The sequence below is a fragment of the Pollachius pollachius genome (genome assembly GCF_949987615.1).
Source record: "Pollachius pollachius genome assembly, chromosome: 9".
Classification (NCBI taxonomy): Eukaryota; Metazoa; Chordata; class Actinopteri; order Gadiformes; family Gadidae; genus Pollachius; species Pollachius pollachius.
The window spans coordinates 11,393,554-11,412,302 of record NC_136942.1 but is presented as its reverse complement, the minus strand read 5'-3'; the positions used below and the strand labels follow the sequence as shown (position 1 = coordinate 11,412,302).

Genomic DNA, 18,749 nt, shown 5'->3' with positions numbered 1-18,749 from the left:
CTGGTGTTTACGTCCGGGCTGGGGTCTGATCCCCGTCTACCAGACGCCAGCGCTTGCTCTTTATGGGCTCAGTGTAAACACAGCGAGGTTCACCTCCTCTGAGGAGCCCACACACACTCAATGACCTGGGTCTGCAGCTGTCTCACCTTACAATGGGTCGGCCTGTCTCACCTAACGACAGGTCGGCCTGTCTCACCCAACGACAGGTCGGCCTGTCTCACCTAACGACAGGGCGACCCGTCTCACCTAACGACAGCTTGGTGCCGTCTCTCCTAACGACAGGTCGGCCTGTCTCACCTAAAGACAGGTTGGCCTGTCTCACATAACGACAGGTCGGCCTGTCCCATCTAACGCCTGGTCGGCCTGTCTCACCTAATGACTGGGCCACTTGTCTCACCTAACGACCGGTGCTGTCTCACCTAACAACAGGTTGGCCGGTCTCACCTTACGACAGGTCGGCCAGTTTCACCTAACGACAGGTCGGCCTGGTGCTGTCTCACCTAACGACAGGTCGGCCAGTCTCACCTAAAGACAGGTCGGCCTGTTTCACATAACAACAGGGCCCCCTGTCTCACCTAAGGACAGGTCGGCCTGGTGCTGTCTCACCTAACGACAGGTCGGCCTGGTGCTGTCTCACCTAACGACAGATCGGCCTGGTGCTGTCTCACCTAAAGACAGGTCGGCCTGTTTCACATAGCGACAGGGCCCCCTGTCTCACCTAACGACAGGTCAACCGGGTGCTGTCTCACCTACCGCTGGTGGTCCATTCCTCTGCTGGGCGGGGGCCACTCACGTTTCCTTTCATCTCCCAGTCTTTGTGTGGCGCTCCGCGTCCAACCTCATCTCCCATGAGCCTCTCCGTCCTGATGTTTGAAGTCAAACCACACAACTCTTTGTTTGCTTTTCTCAGCCTTTGTGTCAATTCTTCAGCCCCCCCCCCCCACAAAAAAGATCTAGGGTAGGTAGATCTATGGTAGGTACAGTAGATCTAGTGAAGGCAGATCTAGGGTAGGTAGATCTATTGTAAGTATAGTAGATCTACTGAAGGCAGATCTAGGGTAGGTAGATCTATGGTAGATACAGTAGATCTAGTGAAGGCAGATCTAGGGTAGGTAGATCTATGGTAGATACAGTAGATCTAGGGCAAGTAAATCTGGTGTTGGTAGATCTAGGGTAGGTAGTTATATTAAATTAACATATGAGCCTTGTGTGTGTGTGTGTGTGTGTGTGTGTGTGTGTGTGTGTGTGTGTGTGTGTGTGTGTGTGCGTGTGTGTATATCCTCAACCCTCACCCTGATGGTCATTCTCTTCCCAGGAGAATGAATACCTCCAAACATTCACACACTGTCCTCTCCTCCTCCACCTCCATCCTTGACCTCCCCTCCCTGTCCTCCTCTTCTTCACCCTCCTCCCCCTCTCTCCTCCCCACCTCCCCCCCGGTGGTAGAATGTGTCATCCTGTGTCTCCCTCCTTGTAGTGTGAAAACAGACCAGAAGCTCCGGTCTGAGGGGTCTAAAGAGCAGATATACTGGGTCATCTCCACGATATCTTGGTTCCTACATCCTTAGGGCTAGATCCTTGAAGATGAGCTACACAGCAGAGGAGATTGAACTAGAAGGTTAAGATGACCTCCGTCCCCCAGCAGCAGACCATGGTTTTTGGTGTTGATCTCTGGCAGCCTGTAGGACGTGTCTGCTCAGAGGTATCTGGATCAGCAGAGATAGAAACCAGCAGGACCATTCACTGATACTTAACACCAGCAGCTGTACAGCTAGCTTCCTGCTAGCGCTCCCAAACGGACACACTGCGTGTTTGGTCGTGTTAGCCGGTGGTTAGGCCGTTGATATTTGTTCCTGTTAAGAAAGCTTTCTTTAGAACCTTCTAGGTCCTCAGGCGATCAGCGGAGACCTGTTTCAGCACATCTGTCTCAGAGCTAAATAACATACGACCATGTCTACACTCAACTATTTACTACACCAAGTTCTGGCTTGGTGGGAGCTCTCACTGGGAGAATGTGTGTGATGAGCGTCACCAGGCGGTCTCCACTGGTGATGGCTGAGTTCCCTCCCCCCCCCCCTTCATGAGTCCCCTGACGTTCTCTCTCCTCCAGGGACCCTGAACCAGGACAACTGGGTGAAGAAGTACCCGTCCTGCAGCAGCGCCCGGCAGTCCCCCCTGGACCTGGTGGAGGACCTGGCCCAGGTCCGCCTGGAGCACCAGGATCTGCGCTTCGAGGGCTGGACCACGCCCACCTCCGACCGGACCACCGCCAAGAACGACGGGAAAACCGGTGAGCTGACCGTCTTCCTCTCCTCCTCCTCTTCCTCCTCCTTGCTGGCCTCCTTACCCCCCATTGGTCGACTGCTCTTATGTTGGTCAGCAGGAAGACAAAGGCTCCCAGAACCCGAGCTCATCCTCCCTGTCTCCTTCTTTCTCCTCCTTTCTTCTGCACTCCTCTTTGTTGTTCCTCTGCTCCCCGTCCCAGATGTCAGGAGGAACGGTGTATGTGTGTGTGTGTGTGTGTGTGTGTGTGTGTGTGTGTGTGTGTGTGTGTGTGTGTGTGTGTGTGTGTGTGTGTGTGTGTATTTGTGTTTCTCAGGACAGTTTGGCCCACATTGGGCCGTAGATAAGCGGTGTCTTTAGGACAAGACTCAGGTTCCCCCGTAGAGAGTTAACAGTTCTTTTATTCCCGGGCCTCCTCCAGGGGCACAATAGTGTCAGTGTCAGAGCCTCAGATCGCTGGCTGACATTTCAGAGCAGGACGGGACATAATGTCGGTTAAAACCCGTTCCTCCACTCGGCTCATTCAGCAGGAAGCTCTCGCTCTGTGGTGAACCACAGCTCAGCGTTACTGATCACTCTCCTCTCGCTCTGTGGTGACCCATGGCTCAGCGTTACTGATCCCTCTCCTCTCGCTCTGTGGTGAACCACAGCTCAGCATTACTGATCACTCTCCTCTCGCTCTGTGGTGAACCACAGCTCAGCGTTACTGATCACTCTCCTCTCGCTCTGTGGTGAACCACAGCTCAGCGTTACTGATCCCTCTCCTCTCGCTCTGTGGTGAACCACAGCTCAGCGTTACAGAGCTTAGCCCCTTCTGGGTCTCTATACGGCGTCTGGGTGGAGCTGGGAGACCTCAGAGACACCAGCAGGCTCTAAAGATCTCACTCTACATCCTCTCTTAAAGGATGGTCTATCTGTGAATAACTCTGATGGAGCTGTAGGAGTAAACGGCCTTGCCTTACTACTCCTGCAACTAGTAGTGGGGTCTGCTTTGGTCTGGAGGTACAGTGTGTTGACTGCTAACCGGAAGGTTGCTAGTTCGATCCTCGGCTCCTCCTAGCAGAGTGTCGAGGTGTCCCTGAGCGAGACCCCTCACCCTGACTGCCCCCAACGAGCTGGCTGTCACCCTGCGTGGTCGACACCACCGTCGGTGTGTGAATGTGTGTGAACCGTTGTGAGTCTGCTATATGCCCTAAACGTAGTAAATGTAAATGTACCAGTATTACTACTACTACTATAACCACTAACCAGACTAACCAGACTAACCAGGTGCTCGGTGTGTCTCTCCAGTGGCCGTCACCTTAGGGGGGGACTTCTTCGTGAGCGGCGGGGGGCTGGGCTCTCGGTTCAGGGCGGCCCGCCTCACCTTCCACTGGGGGCGCTGCAACGCCTCGTCAGAGGGCTCCGAACATAGCCTGGATGGGGTCAAGGCCCCGCTGGAGGTAGGGGTCTTTCTCTCTGGAGGTAACGGGTCTCACTCTCTGGAGGTAGGGTTCTCACTCTCTGGAGGTAGGGCGTCTCACTCTCTGGAGGTAGGGTGTCTCACTCTCTGGAGGTAGGGCGTCTCACTCTCTGGAGGTAGGCGTCTCACTCTCTGGAGGTAGGGGCCTCACTCTCTGGAGGTAGGGGCCTCACTCTCTGGAGGTAGGGCGTCTCACTCTCTGGAGGTAGGGGCCTCACTCTCTGGAGGTAGGGCGACTCACTCTCTGGAGGTAGTGCGTCTCACTCTCTGGAGGTAGGGGCCTCACTCTCTGGAGGTAGGGGCCTCACTCTCTGGAGGTAGGGTGTCTCACTCTCTGGAGGTAGAGCGTCTCACTCTCTGGAGGTAGGGGCCTCACTCTCTGGAGGTAGAGTGTCTCACTCTCATGGAGGTAGGGCATACTGTCTCACTCTCATGGAGGTAGGGCATTATGTCTCACTCTCATGAAGGTAGGGCATTATGTCTCACTCTCATGGAGGTAGGGCATACTGTCTCACTCTCATGGAGATGGGACATGGGGTCCTGTCTCTCATCCAATCATCTGTCTGTCAGTTCCATGTTTGATTGCTAAATTCATTTTGAGCTTGTTTGCCTGCGGCTCCTGAGGCTCAATTAAAGAGTCCTGAATATAGAGATCAGCTCCGGTCTGACCTCATTATACTAGAACCAACAAACAGTAGAGATCCAACACACACTACAGATCCAACACACTCTACAGAGCCAAGACACACTAGAGAACCAACACCCTGTACACACAATACAGAACCAACACACACTACAGAACCAACACACACCACAGAGGTCCACTGCCCCCTGTGTGACCTATGACCCCCACGGTGTCACCTCTGACCCCCAGATGCAGATCTACTGCTACGAGGACGACCTCTTCGACTCCCTGGACCACGCCCTGAAGGAGGGTGGGCGCATCACCGCCATCGCTGTGCTGTTCCAGGTATGTGTGTGTGTGTGTGTGTGTGTGAGGGGGGTTAAAGGTGGGGGGTTGAGGAGGTGAGATTTGAAATTGCTTCTGCAATGTAAATGTTTATTTTCCATGCCATTAAAGTTCTTATTTGAATTGCGAGAACGTTAGAGTGAGACAGAGGGAGAGACTCTTTCAACTGCTTCCAATGTTCCACTGTTTACACAAACACACACACACACACACACACACACACACAATATTGACGTGTGTTTTTCCATAGATCAGTGTGGAGGACAACGAAAACTATGAGGCCATCATTAATGCTGTCAACGCAGTCAGCCGCTATGGTACGTCATGCTAACCCGCTAAAGAGACAGCGTCCAGTTCACGCTGTGGGCGTTCCATTTGAACCCCCACAGGCTAACCCTAACCCTATGAGACACGCTACCACTAACCGTGTGCGTTTTTCCAGGTAAGAGTGGAGAGGTGGAGGCCTTCTCCCCACAGGCTCTGCTCCCCAACTCCACCCAGAGGTTCTTCATCTACAACGGCTCCCTGACCACGCCCCCCTGCTCCGAGACCGTCCAGTGGATCGTCCTGAAGGAGCCCGCCTCCATCTCCGACGCCCAGGTGAGGGAGGGGAGAGAGAGAGAGAGAGAGAGAGAGAGAGAGAGAGAGAGAGAGAGACAGAGTGAGTGAGTGAGTAAGTGATGTAAATATTCTTCAGATTGTACCAATAATGCACTTTTAACTTTTGAAATCGTAAGAAAATTTGTTCAAAAGAAACATTCGGTCTTCGGTTATTCGGTGGGTTCGGATATTCGCTTCGGCCAAGATTTTTAATTTCGATGGATCCCGACCAAAATGTTCAAAACAGTAGCTGTGTGCACATCCCACCTTCTGGCCAGGTGCAGGAACAATACAGTAATATTGAGTGAAAGAAATGTAATGTCCGCAGCACTGCTTAAGCTCTCATATTTAATAATACAAAAATTAACAGCACGTTTCCACCCTATTGGATCTTCTTCAGGCAAATGGACCGACCAAAATGGCCTAGTGAAAGCGTCATCTAGAAACGTGACTGAGTTTTCTTCGCTACGTTATCGCTGCAATGAAACAGATAAGACTGTTAAAACAATGAGCTGCCGTTACTCGGCCTCTTCCAGCTGTTGGGGTCCGGCCCCTCCCCCCGCCCCACGTGAGCTGCAACATGTGTGGCGTTTTTATTTTTATTTTTTACTTTGTGTAACTTTCTACACATTTGTTACTTAGGCCTACTCTGCTAAATATATATAGGCCTATAATATTTCTGTTTATTGCATAGATTTCTCCTCAGATTAGGCCAATAAAGCAATGATAAAAAAAACAACACAAACACAAACGCTCTATCAAAGGCCCGGCCCGACCCGGCCCGAGGATGGTGATGGGAAATATTGGCCCGACCCGGCCCGGCAGAGAATCTAAACTCTAGGCTGGATCCAGGATCAGCAGCTAACAGGACTAAAGAGGATGTTATGGTCCTGGGCTGCGGGTCCCAGCAGCGACATGCTGTTGCAGGGCCGCATTCCTCCTGATAATGGTTAGGGTGGCTGAACGTCGAAACTAATGGATTAATTAAGCTCTGAGCTCCTTCCTGTCAGTGACGGTCGGTGAGTCACCACGACCCGAACAAAGACGTCTCCGCCCGGCGCCTGCGGCTCAACTCTCTGCTCTGGCACGCTGCTAGCATGATGAGACGCCGCCGCCGCGGTGCTAGTAGTGCAAGCGCTGCCGCCGCCGTGGTGCTAGGGGGGCTAGCGCTTTGTTTACCTCTCATTTTAAGCTCAACAGGCGAAACAAAACAAACACGCTATAATTCTGCACTGCTTAATAAGCTCCCATATTATAAGCACTGCTTAAGCTCCCATATTTAATAATAAAAAATGAACAGCACGTTTCCACCCTATTGGATCTTCTTCAGGCAAATGGACCGACCAAAATGGCCTAGTGAAAGCGTCATCTAGAAACGTGACTGAGTTTTCTTCGCTACGTTATCGCTGCAATGAAACAGATAAGACTGTTAAAACAATGAGCTGCCGTTACTCGGCCTCTTCCAGCTGTTGGGGTCCGGCCCCTCCCCCCGCCCCCACGTGAGCTGCAACATGTGTGGCGTTTTTATTTTTATTTTTTACTTTGTGTAACTTTGTACACATTTGTTACTTAGGCCTACTCTGCTAAATATATATAGGCCTATAATATTTCTGTTTATTGCATAGATTTCTCCACAGATTAGGCCAATAAAGCAATGATAAAAAAAACAATGTGTCACTGCGGGTCCCAGCAGCGACATGCTGTTGCAGGGCCGCATTCCTCCTGATAATGGTTAGGGTGGCTGAACGTCGAAACTAATGGATTAATTAAGCTCTGAGCTCCTTCCTGTCAGTGACGGTCGGTGAGTCACCACGACCCGAACAAAGACGACTCCGGCCGGCGCCTGCGGCTCAACTCTCTGCTCTGGCACGCTGCTAGCATGATGAGACGCCGCCGCCGCGGTGCTAGTAGTGCAAGCGCTGCCGCTGCCGTGGTGCTAGGGGGGCTAGCGCTTTGTTTACCTCTCATTTGAAGCTCAACAGGCGCCAGCAGTGAAACAAAACAAACACGCTATAACTCTGATGACGACTACGTCACTGTCGGCACTCACTTATTACAACACACCACTGATGATTGTATGTGTGTGTGTGTGTGTATGTGTGTATGTGTGTCTGTGTGTCTGTCTGTGTGTGTGTGTGCGTGTGTCTGTATGTGTGTCTTTCTTTGTGTGCATGTGTGTGTGTGTCTGTATGTGTGTCTGTCTGTGTGTGTCGGTGTGTGCATGTGTGCGTGGGTCTGTCTGTGTGTGTCTGTGTGCGTGTTTATGTGTGTGTGTGTGTGTGTGTGTGTGTGTGTGCGTCCGTCTGTCTGTCTGTCTGTAGCTGGAGGTGTTCTGTGAGGTGATGACCATGCAGCAGGCAGGCTACGTCATGCTGATGGACTACCTGCAGAACAACTTCCGGGAGCAGCCCCCCCGCTTCACCGGACAGGTGTACTCCTCCTACACCGGCACCGAGGAGCTCAGCACACCTGGTACGGCCCACACCTGGTACACACACCTGGGACCTACCTGGTACACACACCTGGTGCACACACACCTGGTACACACACACACCTGGTACGGCACACACCTGGTACACACACCTGGGACCTACCTGGTACACACACCTGGTGCACACACACCTGGTACACACACACACCTGGTACGGCACACACCTGGTACACACACCTGGGACCTACCTGGTACACACACCTGGTGCACACACACCTGGTACACACACACCTGGTACGGCACACACCTGGGACACACCCCTGATACACACACCTGGTACGGCACACACCTGGTACACACCTGATAAACACACACCTATATAGAGGAGAGAGGAGAGAGAGAGGAGAGGAGAGGAGGAGAGGATAGAGGAGAGGAGGTGCTCAGAATGGGTTTTGCTGACCTACATCTCCTCAACGACTGACCAATCAGAGCACGGAGTTAGTGATCAATAGTATTGAATGGTTCTGATTGATCTGTGATTTGAAACCAGCCAGGATCAATTCATGCATCCAGAATGTTTTTTAACCGGCAGCTGGTAGTTTCTCTGGTAGTCAACACTCGACAGTTTGATCCCTAGAGTGGCTCAATACCTAGAGTGGTATAGTCCAGCACATCACCAATGATCCGACGTTTGTGATGCAGTCTCCAAAACATTACTATACTAGTTGTTGAAGTTCTATTAATATATATGTGTGTGTTAACCCATATGTATTAGCAACTACTATTGGTAGTATTCCAGCTATTGATTGACCATGGTATACTCCGACGTATTGAAGTTAATTGATAACCTCATCTTATTTTACACGGAGAGGGATTTTCTATTGCGCTCGTCGTTCTAGTTGTGGAGAGAGATCGGAGGTCTTTACTTAACTCTGTCGAGGGGCGATGCTGCCCTCTAGTGGCCGTGAGATGGAGGTTCAGCCTGGTGATGCCGACCAGAATCAGCGTGAGGGGAGTGAATGAGAGAGAGTGATTGAGGGGGAAGGGTTGAGTGAGTGAGTGCATGTTTGAATAAGAGTTTTCTATACCACTACTTGACAGCAAAGTCTAAAGAATTAATGTAATTAGCTACTGAGACAGTAATGTTATGAGGTCCGACCGTTGGTGAGTTCAGGACTTCAGCACTTTGAGATCAAGTGGTCCATAGTTCAAGAAGTGAGGAGGGTGGACAGGAAGTAGGGAGTTTGTTGGGGCAGGGTCTATCGACCCCCTGACCCCAACCCGACCTCTGACCCCTGCCAGGGTCTGTGATGAGCCTGACAGCGTGAGGTTCTTCAGGTTCTAGATGTGTTTCTTCAGGTTCAAGATGAGGTTATGTGATGAGCACCGTGAGGTCCTCCAGGTTCTTAAGGTTCTGTGATGAGCAGGTGCTTCAAGTTCTAGGTGAGGTTCATCAGGTTCTAGATTAGGTTCTTCAGGTTCTAAAGGTTCTGTGATGAGCAGGTTCTTCAGGTTTTAGGTGAGGATCTTCAGGTTCTAGATGAGGTTCTTCAGGTTCTTAATGTTCTGTGATGAGCAGGTTCTTCAGGTTCTAGATGAGGTTCTGTGATGAGCACCGTGAGGTCCTCCAGGTTCTAAAGGTTCTGTATGTCTCCAGAGTGCAGCTCGGAGCCGGAGAAGGTTCTGGCGGTGGCCCAGAACCGCAGCAGTCTGCTGGTGATGTGGGAGCGGCCGCGCTCCGTCTACGACGGTGCCATCGACCGCTATGCCGTCCGCTACCGGCCCGCCGGCAACCCCACCCAGCCTACCATCGAGTACCTCACAGACGGGGACCAGGATGTGGTGAGGGCCAGGGTCCCAGGGCCACAGGGTCTGTGTTTGATCCACAATGTCCTCAGTCCTACCTGGAGGCCTCCTAGAGCTAGATGACCCCTGACCCATACCTGAGGTTCCATTCCCACTGGGGGAGCAAGGCATTAACACTGCCAGGGTTAGGGGTTCCATTCCCACTGGGCCCATGCTAAGAGTGTACACCCTCAAGTTCACCTACACTCCCAGTGTCCCCAAGCTGGCCCCAGTGTTTAAACACAGATTATTATTTCCTGTCTTACTGGTATTGAGTGCACTCTACCCTCCCCCCACCAGGGGGCGATCCTCCAGGACCTCCTGGCTAACACCAGCTACAGCCTGGAGGTGGTGGCCGTCTGCACGGGAGGCCTCCTGGGACGGCTGAGCGACCAGCTGACCGTCACCATGCCGACCTACGACCCCGGTAAGAGCGACCCCGCCTTGCCCAGCCGTCTCCACGGAGACCGCGCCTAGCACACCTGTAGCAGGCTAGGCTAACGCTAGCGCTGACCGCCTGTCGACCGGCCCGTCAGAGACTCTGTAGTACCGCGGAGAACCTCCACGACTGGGTTGTAAATCGACGCTTTATAGAACCCAACGGTTCTGCCATCTCTCCATTTGGTCCTCAGAAACCTGAAACTATGCAACAGTTTGGTCTTCCCCCTGGTCTCTCTTCTGGTCTCTCTCTTGGTCTCTCTCTTGGTCTCTCTCTTGGTCTCTCCCTCTAGTCTCTCCCCCCTTGGTCTGTCTCTTAGTTTTCCTCCCTGGTCTCTCTCTTCTCTCCCTCTGGTCTCTCTTGGTCTCTCTCCCCTGGTCTCTCTCTTGGTCTCCCCCCCTGGTCTCTCTCCTGGTCTCTCTCTTGGTCCCTCTCCCCCTGGTCTCTCTCCCCCTGTCTCTCTCGCTCTGAGGTGTTGTTCTTTCTCTGATGTTTTGGTTTGTATCTCTCTCTTGTTCATGACCTCTGACTGACCCCTTTTATGTCAAAGTAAAACATAGCATTTGTATACAATGGAACTATATATATATATATACAAAATAATAATATATATATAGTATATATATGATAATAATAAGTGTAATATATGACTGAAGATGATAATAAACTGGTCCATGTTGTACCAAGTTCTGTGTCGGTCTTCGCCTGCTCCTGTGTGACTGAATGCTACATGAACACCAGACCATCAAGTTAGCTAAAACTTGCTCAATGTTAGCTTCAATCCACCTGTGCTGAGTTCGGATATCCATACTTCCATGATTACACCTAAACGTGTAGTACACTATCTGCACTCACAAAGTGTGCAAATTTCTAGATGTCAGTGTTCCAAATCGAATACTCAGTGGTGCACTAACCAGAAGTTACGATCGCGACTGCCGCCGCAGCTCGTCACCCACCCAAAACATCCAGCTTTGAACTGTGAACACTTTACACCTAGCAGCTATAAAAAGCTATACAATCTATAAAAGCTACACAATTAATGCAGGCTATGTGGAAAATACACCGACATTGGCTCAGCCTGGCTCCGCCTCTTTCGCTACGTAGCTAAGATGGCTGTCGTTGAGCACGAAAAGTGTACATCAATCCACACTCAGTGGTCTGATCGTTTTGAGTACACCATCCGGGTCCTTTCGGTACACTTCTTTTCGCCCCGATCTTAATTGGAACGCCCTACGTACTGAAACTAAGTATAGTAAGTACGGGAAGTATGGATATCGGAACACAGCACTGGTCATTACGCTAGCTAAAACAAGCTCAATGTTAGCCTCAATCCACCAGGTCATTATGTTAGCTAAAACTAGCTCAATGTTAGCCTCAATCCACTAGGTCATTATGTTAGCTAGAACTACCTCAAACATCTCAAGCTCTTTGTTAGCTAAAACTACTTAACTATATTCCCTGTTAGCCTCAAGCTATCACCATAACCAACCCTAACCATTTCTATCCTCATTCCTATACTAACTATATCTAACCCAATACCTAATCCTAATCATCGCTAATCTAATACCTAATCCTAACCATCCCTAATCTAATACTTAAACCAAACCATCTCTAACCATATACCTAAATTTAACCATCTCTACCCTAAAATACAGTATATTTGTGTGTCTGTGTGTGAGAGTGTGTATGTGAGTGTGCGTGTGTGTGTATTTTTGTTTGTATGCAAGTGTGAGTGTGTGTGTGGGTGAGCGTGTGTCTGTGGGGACACACAAAGGACACACATTAAAAATCAACATTTAGTCCCCTGATGTTCACTTCACACTCAGTAATACACTTCTGCACGCACACATATCTCCTAGAATCGACCAACCAGATCCGCCGTATCGAGCTGACCCCACCTTAATGAGGATGATGCTGTCTCTGCTCAGCCAATCACGTGGGAGGATTCCTCCTTCATCTACTCTAATATGAAACTTGTGTTTATTTCTAGTAGACTCGCTGGACTCTGCGTGGGACGATGTGAACGAGGTGAGCACACAAACACACAAACACACACTCACACTAACAAACACACACACACACACACACACACACACACACACACACACACACACACACACACACACACTCTTCTGGTCCCGAGAGGAACCTGAAGAACTGTTGAGCCACAAATTATGAGCCAACCGGAAGTGGGTCAGGTGTGGAGGCAGGTTTAATATGTGTCACTTCCTGTCACCACCAGGGGGACTACGACCCAGACCCAGTCCAGGAGGAAGAGGAGGAGGAGGATGTGGTGTTCGTGGGGCAGGAGAAGGAGGTGGTCGAGGAGGAAGTTGAGGAGGAAGTGGGGAAGGAAGTGGAATCGGGTTCACCCGTGTCCACAGACCCATCCAGAACCCCAGACCTCCTCCCACTCCTTCCTGACCCCAGAACCACCATCCAGGGTACCCCCACCCAGGGTACCTCCACCAAGAGCACCCCCACCCAGGGAACCTCCACCCAGGGCACCTCCACCCAGGGTACCCCCACCCTTGCCCAGCCCACCCGGGGGCCAGCCGGGGCTGTGAGCTCCACGACAGCAGGGCTGCGCCGCAGTACTTCCAGTCCACCAGCAGGGGGCACTGCTGGACCAGGAGACAGAGGAAGAGAGCAGGAGGAATATAGTGGCATGCCACCGATGCACAACCACATACACGCCAGCACAGAGACACAAAACACCACGGACACACACACCAGTACAGACACACACAACACCACAGGCACACACACCAGCTCAGATTCAAACAACACCACAGACACACACACCAGCTCAGATTCACACAACACCACAGATATACACACAAGCACAGATAGACACCACAACAAGGACACACACACCAGTACAGACACACACAACATCACAGACACACACACCAGCACAGATAGACGCAACACCATGGAAACACACAACACTAAAGACACACACACCACTACGGACACATACAACAACATCTCAAACATAAACACACACAACAGTACAAACACACTCAACAACACACACGTCCATGCCCCCTCCCCCGGTGCGTATGACGGTAACCGTGGTGACCAGGAGGCCATCGCCAATTCCAACGCCACAGCAACAGGAAGTGAGAGGTCAGAGGTCAGCCTCATCCACCCACAATCCCGCGGGGCGTCCGAGAAACCCCAGCTGAGGACTTCAACTCCCAGCATGAACTTCACCGGTATCCCGTCATACACCACCGGTGAGCATCAAGTCGTCCAGGCTTCCTCCTCCTCTTCCTCAGCTCTGCTGGACCCCAGCCCGGCTAGCTCCGCCCCTTCCCCCTCCTGCTGCCTGCAAGCCCCTTCCCCTGCTGGCTCACAGCAGCATGACGCCTCCTCCTCGGCCACGCCCCCTGCTTCTGCCACGCCCCCCACCTCCCTCCACCCCCCCCTCTCTGATGATGATGATGATGATGATGGTGGTGATGATGATGGTGATGGTGGTGATGATGGTGGTGAGGGTGATGATGATGATGATGATGATGATGATGATGATGGTGATGGGGAGAAAGATGATGAGGATGATGAGTTATCTGGGTCTTCATCGGGGGTCTACTCCGGTGACCTCCTCAACTCCTTTACCGAGACTCCGCCCCTTCCCTCGGTCGGGTTGCCGTCGGCGACACCAGAGCTCCCTCAATCGCCCCCCGTCCTTGCAGTGTCTCTCTCTCTCGACCCCCTCCTCCTGCTCCCCCCGTCCTCTTCCTCCTCGGTCAGTGGAGGGGGGGAGGAGGAGTGGGGGTTTGAAGCTAGCGGTGGCTGCGGCTACGTGCTAGCGAGCTGCGGCGGCGGCGGAGGCGTGGAAGCCATGTGCTCCTGCTCCGTTGAACCCTCGCTGGCGCCGTTCCAGACACACGCCTCCTCCCCCCCGCCCTCCCCCTCCTCCTCCTCCCCTTCCGCTGCGTGGGAAGTAGCCGCTAGCATAGTGCGCCACGCTAGCAGCGCTACCTATGCTAGCGTAGCCACCAGCCCCCCTCGGGCTTCTTCCTCTGCGCCAGGTGAAAGACTGTCCTCCCGTCCTTCTCCTCCCTCCTCCTCCTCACACGTCCTCCTTCCTCACCCCCCTCCCCGCACCAGTGACCCCTCCCTCTCTCTTACAGCCACGGACGACTTTGATTGGTCCCCCACGTCCGTCCGCCACCCCTCCCCCTCCCCCTCTCCAATCTCTTCCCCCACCCCAGAGGGAGGGGCCTGGGGGGGCGTGGCCTCAGGCTCCGCCCAGCAGGAGGAGGACTTCTCCGCCTCCGGTGAAATTGTACTTCCTGTTTCCCCCCGCATCACTTCCTCCTCCTCCCCTCCCCCCCCCACGGCCGAGACCCCGCCCCCCGACGACGAGCGCTCCTCCGCCTTCTACTTCGAGGCCGAGAGCGGGAGCGCTGCCGTTGCTACGGAGACGGGGGGCATGGCCTACGTGGGGACCACGGTGAGCCCCTCCCCCTCGTCGTCATGGCAACGGCGAGCAGGGGAGGAGCAGAGCGGCTCGGGGGACACCTCCTCCGACTTCAGTATACCCGAGCACACGGAGAGAGACCTCCTCCTCGAGGAGGAGGGGGGGGAGGAGGAGGAGCTGGTGGAAGGTAAACAACTGAACCAGAGGCCCATGGGCCTCTATCGATCATCACTCAACCCTAAACCTCTAACCCCACACCTTCAAACCCCAACCTCCATCCTTTACTTCTAAACCACTGAACCCTAACCTCTAAACCCTTAACCTCTAACCCCACACCTGCAAACCACTGACCTCGAAACCACTAAACCCTAACCTCGAAACCCTAACCTCTAAACCCTTAACCTCTAACCCCACACCTGCAAACCACTGACCTCGAAACCACTAAACTCTAACCTTTAAACCCTTACCTCTAAACCCTCAATTATAAACCCTAACCACTAAACCCTAACCTCTAAATCCTAACCTCTAAACCACTAAACTCTAACCTCTAAACTCTTACCTCTAAACCACTAAACCCTTACCTCTAAACCCTTAACGTCTAAACAATTACCTCTAAACCACTAAACCCTAACCTCTAAATGACCTCTAAACCCTAACCTCTAAACCCTAACCTCTAAACACTTACCTCTAAACCCTAACCACTTACACCTCACATTTAAACCACTAAACCCTAACCTCTAAACCCTAACCTCTAAACCCTTAACCTCTAAACCCTAACCTCTAATACACTCAACCTTTACCTCTCAACAACTAACCTTTAAACCCAAACCTCTAAATCCTAACCTCTAAAGCCTAGCTTCTAAACCACTAAACCCTAACCTCTAAACCCTCACTTCTAAACCCTAACCACTAAACCCTAACCTCTAAATCCTAACCTCTAAACCACTAAACCACTAAACCCCAACCCTAACCTCTAATCCACTTAACTCTGACCTCTTAACCCTAACCACTAAAACCTAACCTCCAAACCATTAAACCCTTACTGTTGACCTCTAAACCCTAACCTTTAATCCACTAAACTCTAACCTTTAAACCTTAACCACTAAACCCTAACCCCTTACTGTTGACCTCTAAACCCTAACCTCTTAACCCTAACCTTTGATCCCTAGACCCTAACCCCTCCCCTCCCTGTGTCTGAACGCCAGTGTGTGCGGTGAGTCTGAGCCAATCAGGAGGCTCCTTAGAGCAGTAGAGTCTCGTAGGCCTCGGAGTGAAGGTCAGCCCCAGCGCCCCATGAGGTGAGGCACTGGGACACTGGTCCAACCAGGATGGCCCCTGACTGTTAGGAGGGGGACTGGGGGGGGGTCAGGGACCCCACAAGCCACTCCTCGTTAGTGACAAGTGCTCCAGAGAGGCTAGGAGGGGCAGAGAGGCTAGGAGGAGCAGAGAGGCTAGGAGGGGCAGAGAGGCTAGGAGGGGCAGAGAGGCTAGGAGGAGCAGAGAGGCTAGGAGGAGCAGAGAGGCTAGGAGGGGCAGAGAGGCTAGGAGGAGCAGAGAGGCTAGGAGGAGCAGAGAGGCTAGGAGGGGCAGAGAGGCTAGGAGGGGCAGAGAGGCTAGGAGGGGCAGAGAGGCTAGGAGGAGCAGAGAGGCTAGGAGGGGCAGAGAGGCTAGGAGGAGCAGAGAGGCTAGGAGGAGCAGAGAGGCTAGGAGGAGCAGCAGACTCTTGGGCGGTGAACCTCTTGCCAGCTGCCTAGCCTCACAGCAGACTCAGAGCTCTGAGGTCCGTCAACACGCCTGCAGCCCCTCCTCCAGAAGGTGAGCGCCCAGGGACCAGGAGACACTGATCCTCCAGACCTCCACCTGGAGACGTGTTCTCAGTACCAGACCCCTCCCCCAGGCGGCCTTCAGCCAGCGTACCACTGCGATACATCAACACCTGTTGCAGGCGTTTCTTTAAGCCCTAAACCCTCCCCTTCAGACAGACCTCCAACAGACCCGGTCGGGCCAATCACAAGCGTTCCTGGGAGCGCAGATGAGGCACTTTCATAAACAAACAAGATTCCTGCCGTTTGGCGGCTCTGATTGGTTGTAGGTCTGGCCCATTCTGGAGGGCTTTGGGTATACCCCCTCTCTCCACCTGGAGGTCAAGGGTGACTGACCAGATAGGTTCCAGTGTATTGCTGAGTCGTCAGGGTGTCGTTTCACCGCAGGCAGGTGCAGTTCGCCGATGCACCACAGGGGGGCAGCAGAACCCCTCGCGGATTCCGACTCTCTCATAGTTACTGTTCAGCTCAGCCACTCTGCTCAATCACGAAAGTTGCTAGTAAGCCTACTTAGAAAAAATGTTTTGGATTACAAACAAACTTTAACGGTAGTAGCAACATGTTTTATGGCAGGAAAAGCCTTCGCGCGTTGAACACAAACAGCGAGTTACACATTCTCAGGGAACGCGTTCAATGCGCTCCTTTCATCTGTCGGCGCGCCTTTCAGCGCGCGGCTTCTGAATCTCACCTCAGCTCCATTCTCCTCCCAAACACGACTCACATTTTGTCACTTTGAGTAGAAAACATTCAATCCAACCCTTTTCCCTGCTGTTATTGTTGGCTTTCTGAGTGGATGATGAATATTTACTGAATGAATGCCGGCTCGTTCTAGCCTGGCGGAAAAGCACAGCCGCCAAATACTAAATAGTTGTTAACAAGGATGACCTTGTCATTCAGCGGCTGAACGGAGCAGGTACGTTTTAACGGCCCGCGTTCCACGTCAAGGTTAGTCGATACTGGCGGGTTCTCTCCCTCTCCCCATCTGGTTTGCAAATGAGAAATAAAAGGTGTCGAGGTCGGCTCCGTTTGTCAGTTCATCATTGACATCATTCAGCGAACTGCGAACATGTGTGTGTGTGTGTGACTCTTAATTGACTTGACGAGAGGTCGGCGCTCGTGTGTGTGTGCGTGCGTGAGTGTGCTTTTGTGCATGTTTGCGTGCATGTGCAGGTTGCTTTCACGTTGTCTCTCTGGGCTTTGAGGGGAGATTTTCATGGCCTGTGTGGCTGCTTGCATGCGTGTGTATGTGTCTGTTTCTGCATGTGCGTGTCTGCGTGCGTGTGTCTACCAGTTGAGATAGATAGGGAATAGAACCAACAACCCTGGCAATGTTCATGCCTTGCTCTACTAGTGGGAATGGAACCCCTAACCATGCACGGCCAGTGCCTTGCTCTGCTGCCGAGGCAGACCTGATGAGCGCGTGTGTGTTCCTCCCCAGACGCCAGTAACAGCAGCCACGAGTCGCGGGTGGGGGCAGTGGGGCTGACGGAGGCGGCGGCGGTGGTGCCGCTAGCGGTGGTGTCGGTGCTGACCGGCCTCGGCCTCATGGTGCTGATGGGGATCCTGGTGTACTGGAGGTAGGCTCCTCCCTCTCCCTACGACCCCTCTGGGAGGCTCCTCCCCCTCACTACAGACCCCTCTGGGAGGCTCCTCCCCCTCATTACAGACCCCCTCTGGGAGGCTCCTCCCCCTCACTACAGACCCCCTCTTGGGGGCTCTGAGTGGACCACCAGGACCACATAACTAACGTGACTATCTCTGTTGGGAATGGGTTAACCTAGCCATAGTTAGTGCTTGACACTTGGTTATATGAACATCCCCACTGTACCGACAGAGATAAATATTGTTGTTTCTCTTTCTTCGGACTAATGTACTTATTGTAGGTCGTTCTGGATAAAAGCTTCTGCTAAACTCCCTGAATCTAAAAGTAACGTGGGCTCAAAGAGACAGACCATGGCGATGTGTGTGAGTGTGAACAGGGTGGGTTCTGATGTGGGCCAGACGTAGGGACCTCACCCAGTGAGGGGGGGAACGATGATGAAGGAGCAAACTAGAGACAGCTGAAGTTGAACGTCCAAAATGTTCCTCCTCACCTGAAGAGCTCTCGATGCTAAACACAAACCATTCAACGCTGCACTTAGACACTGAGGAAAATCTGTTCTACTCACAACATACACACTGTCAGCCAATCACAGCGCGAGAGCGAACACACTGTCAGCCAATCACAGGGCTAGAGCGAACACACTGTCAGCCAATCACAGGGTTAGAGCGAACACACTGTCAGCCAATCACAGGGCAAGAGCGAACACACTGTCAGCCAATCACAGAGCTAGAGCGAACACACTGTCAGCCAATCACAGGGCTAGAGCGAACACACTGTCGGCCAATCACAGAGCTAGAGTAAACAAACACACGGCCGGCCAATCACAGGGCGAGCGAATCACCACACGGTATAGTTTTTGAG

At 52.5% G+C, this 18,749-nt stretch overlaps 1 protein-coding gene across 1 annotated transcript in view; it reads left to right on the top strand.

The window, feature by feature from the left end:
• ptprz1a (protein tyrosine phosphatase receptor type Z1a) overlaps positions 1 to 18,749 on the top strand; it is a 45,971-nt gene that overhangs the window by 14,133 nt on the left and 13,089 nt on the right. The window contains exons 3-14 of the mRNA XM_079742599.1: positions 2,111 to 2,290; positions 3,574 to 3,725; positions 4,620 to 4,715; positions 4,966 to 5,032; positions 5,158 to 5,315; positions 7,637 to 7,787; positions 9,404 to 9,588; positions 9,892 to 10,018; positions 12,021 to 12,058; positions 12,273 to 13,272; positions 14,173 to 14,649; positions 17,724 to 17,862. Coding sequence (XP_079598725.1) covers positions 2,111 to 2,290; positions 3,574 to 3,725; positions 4,620 to 4,715; positions 4,966 to 5,032; positions 5,158 to 5,315; positions 7,637 to 7,787; positions 9,404 to 9,588; positions 9,892 to 10,018; positions 12,021 to 12,058; positions 12,273 to 13,272; positions 14,173 to 14,649; positions 17,724 to 17,862 — 2,770 coding nt within the window. The remainder of the gene's footprint in view (positions 1 to 2,110; positions 2,291 to 3,573; positions 3,726 to 4,619; positions 4,716 to 4,965; positions 5,033 to 5,157; positions 5,316 to 7,636; positions 7,788 to 9,403; positions 9,589 to 9,891; positions 10,019 to 12,020; positions 12,059 to 12,272; positions 13,273 to 14,172; positions 14,650 to 17,723; positions 17,863 to 18,749) is intronic.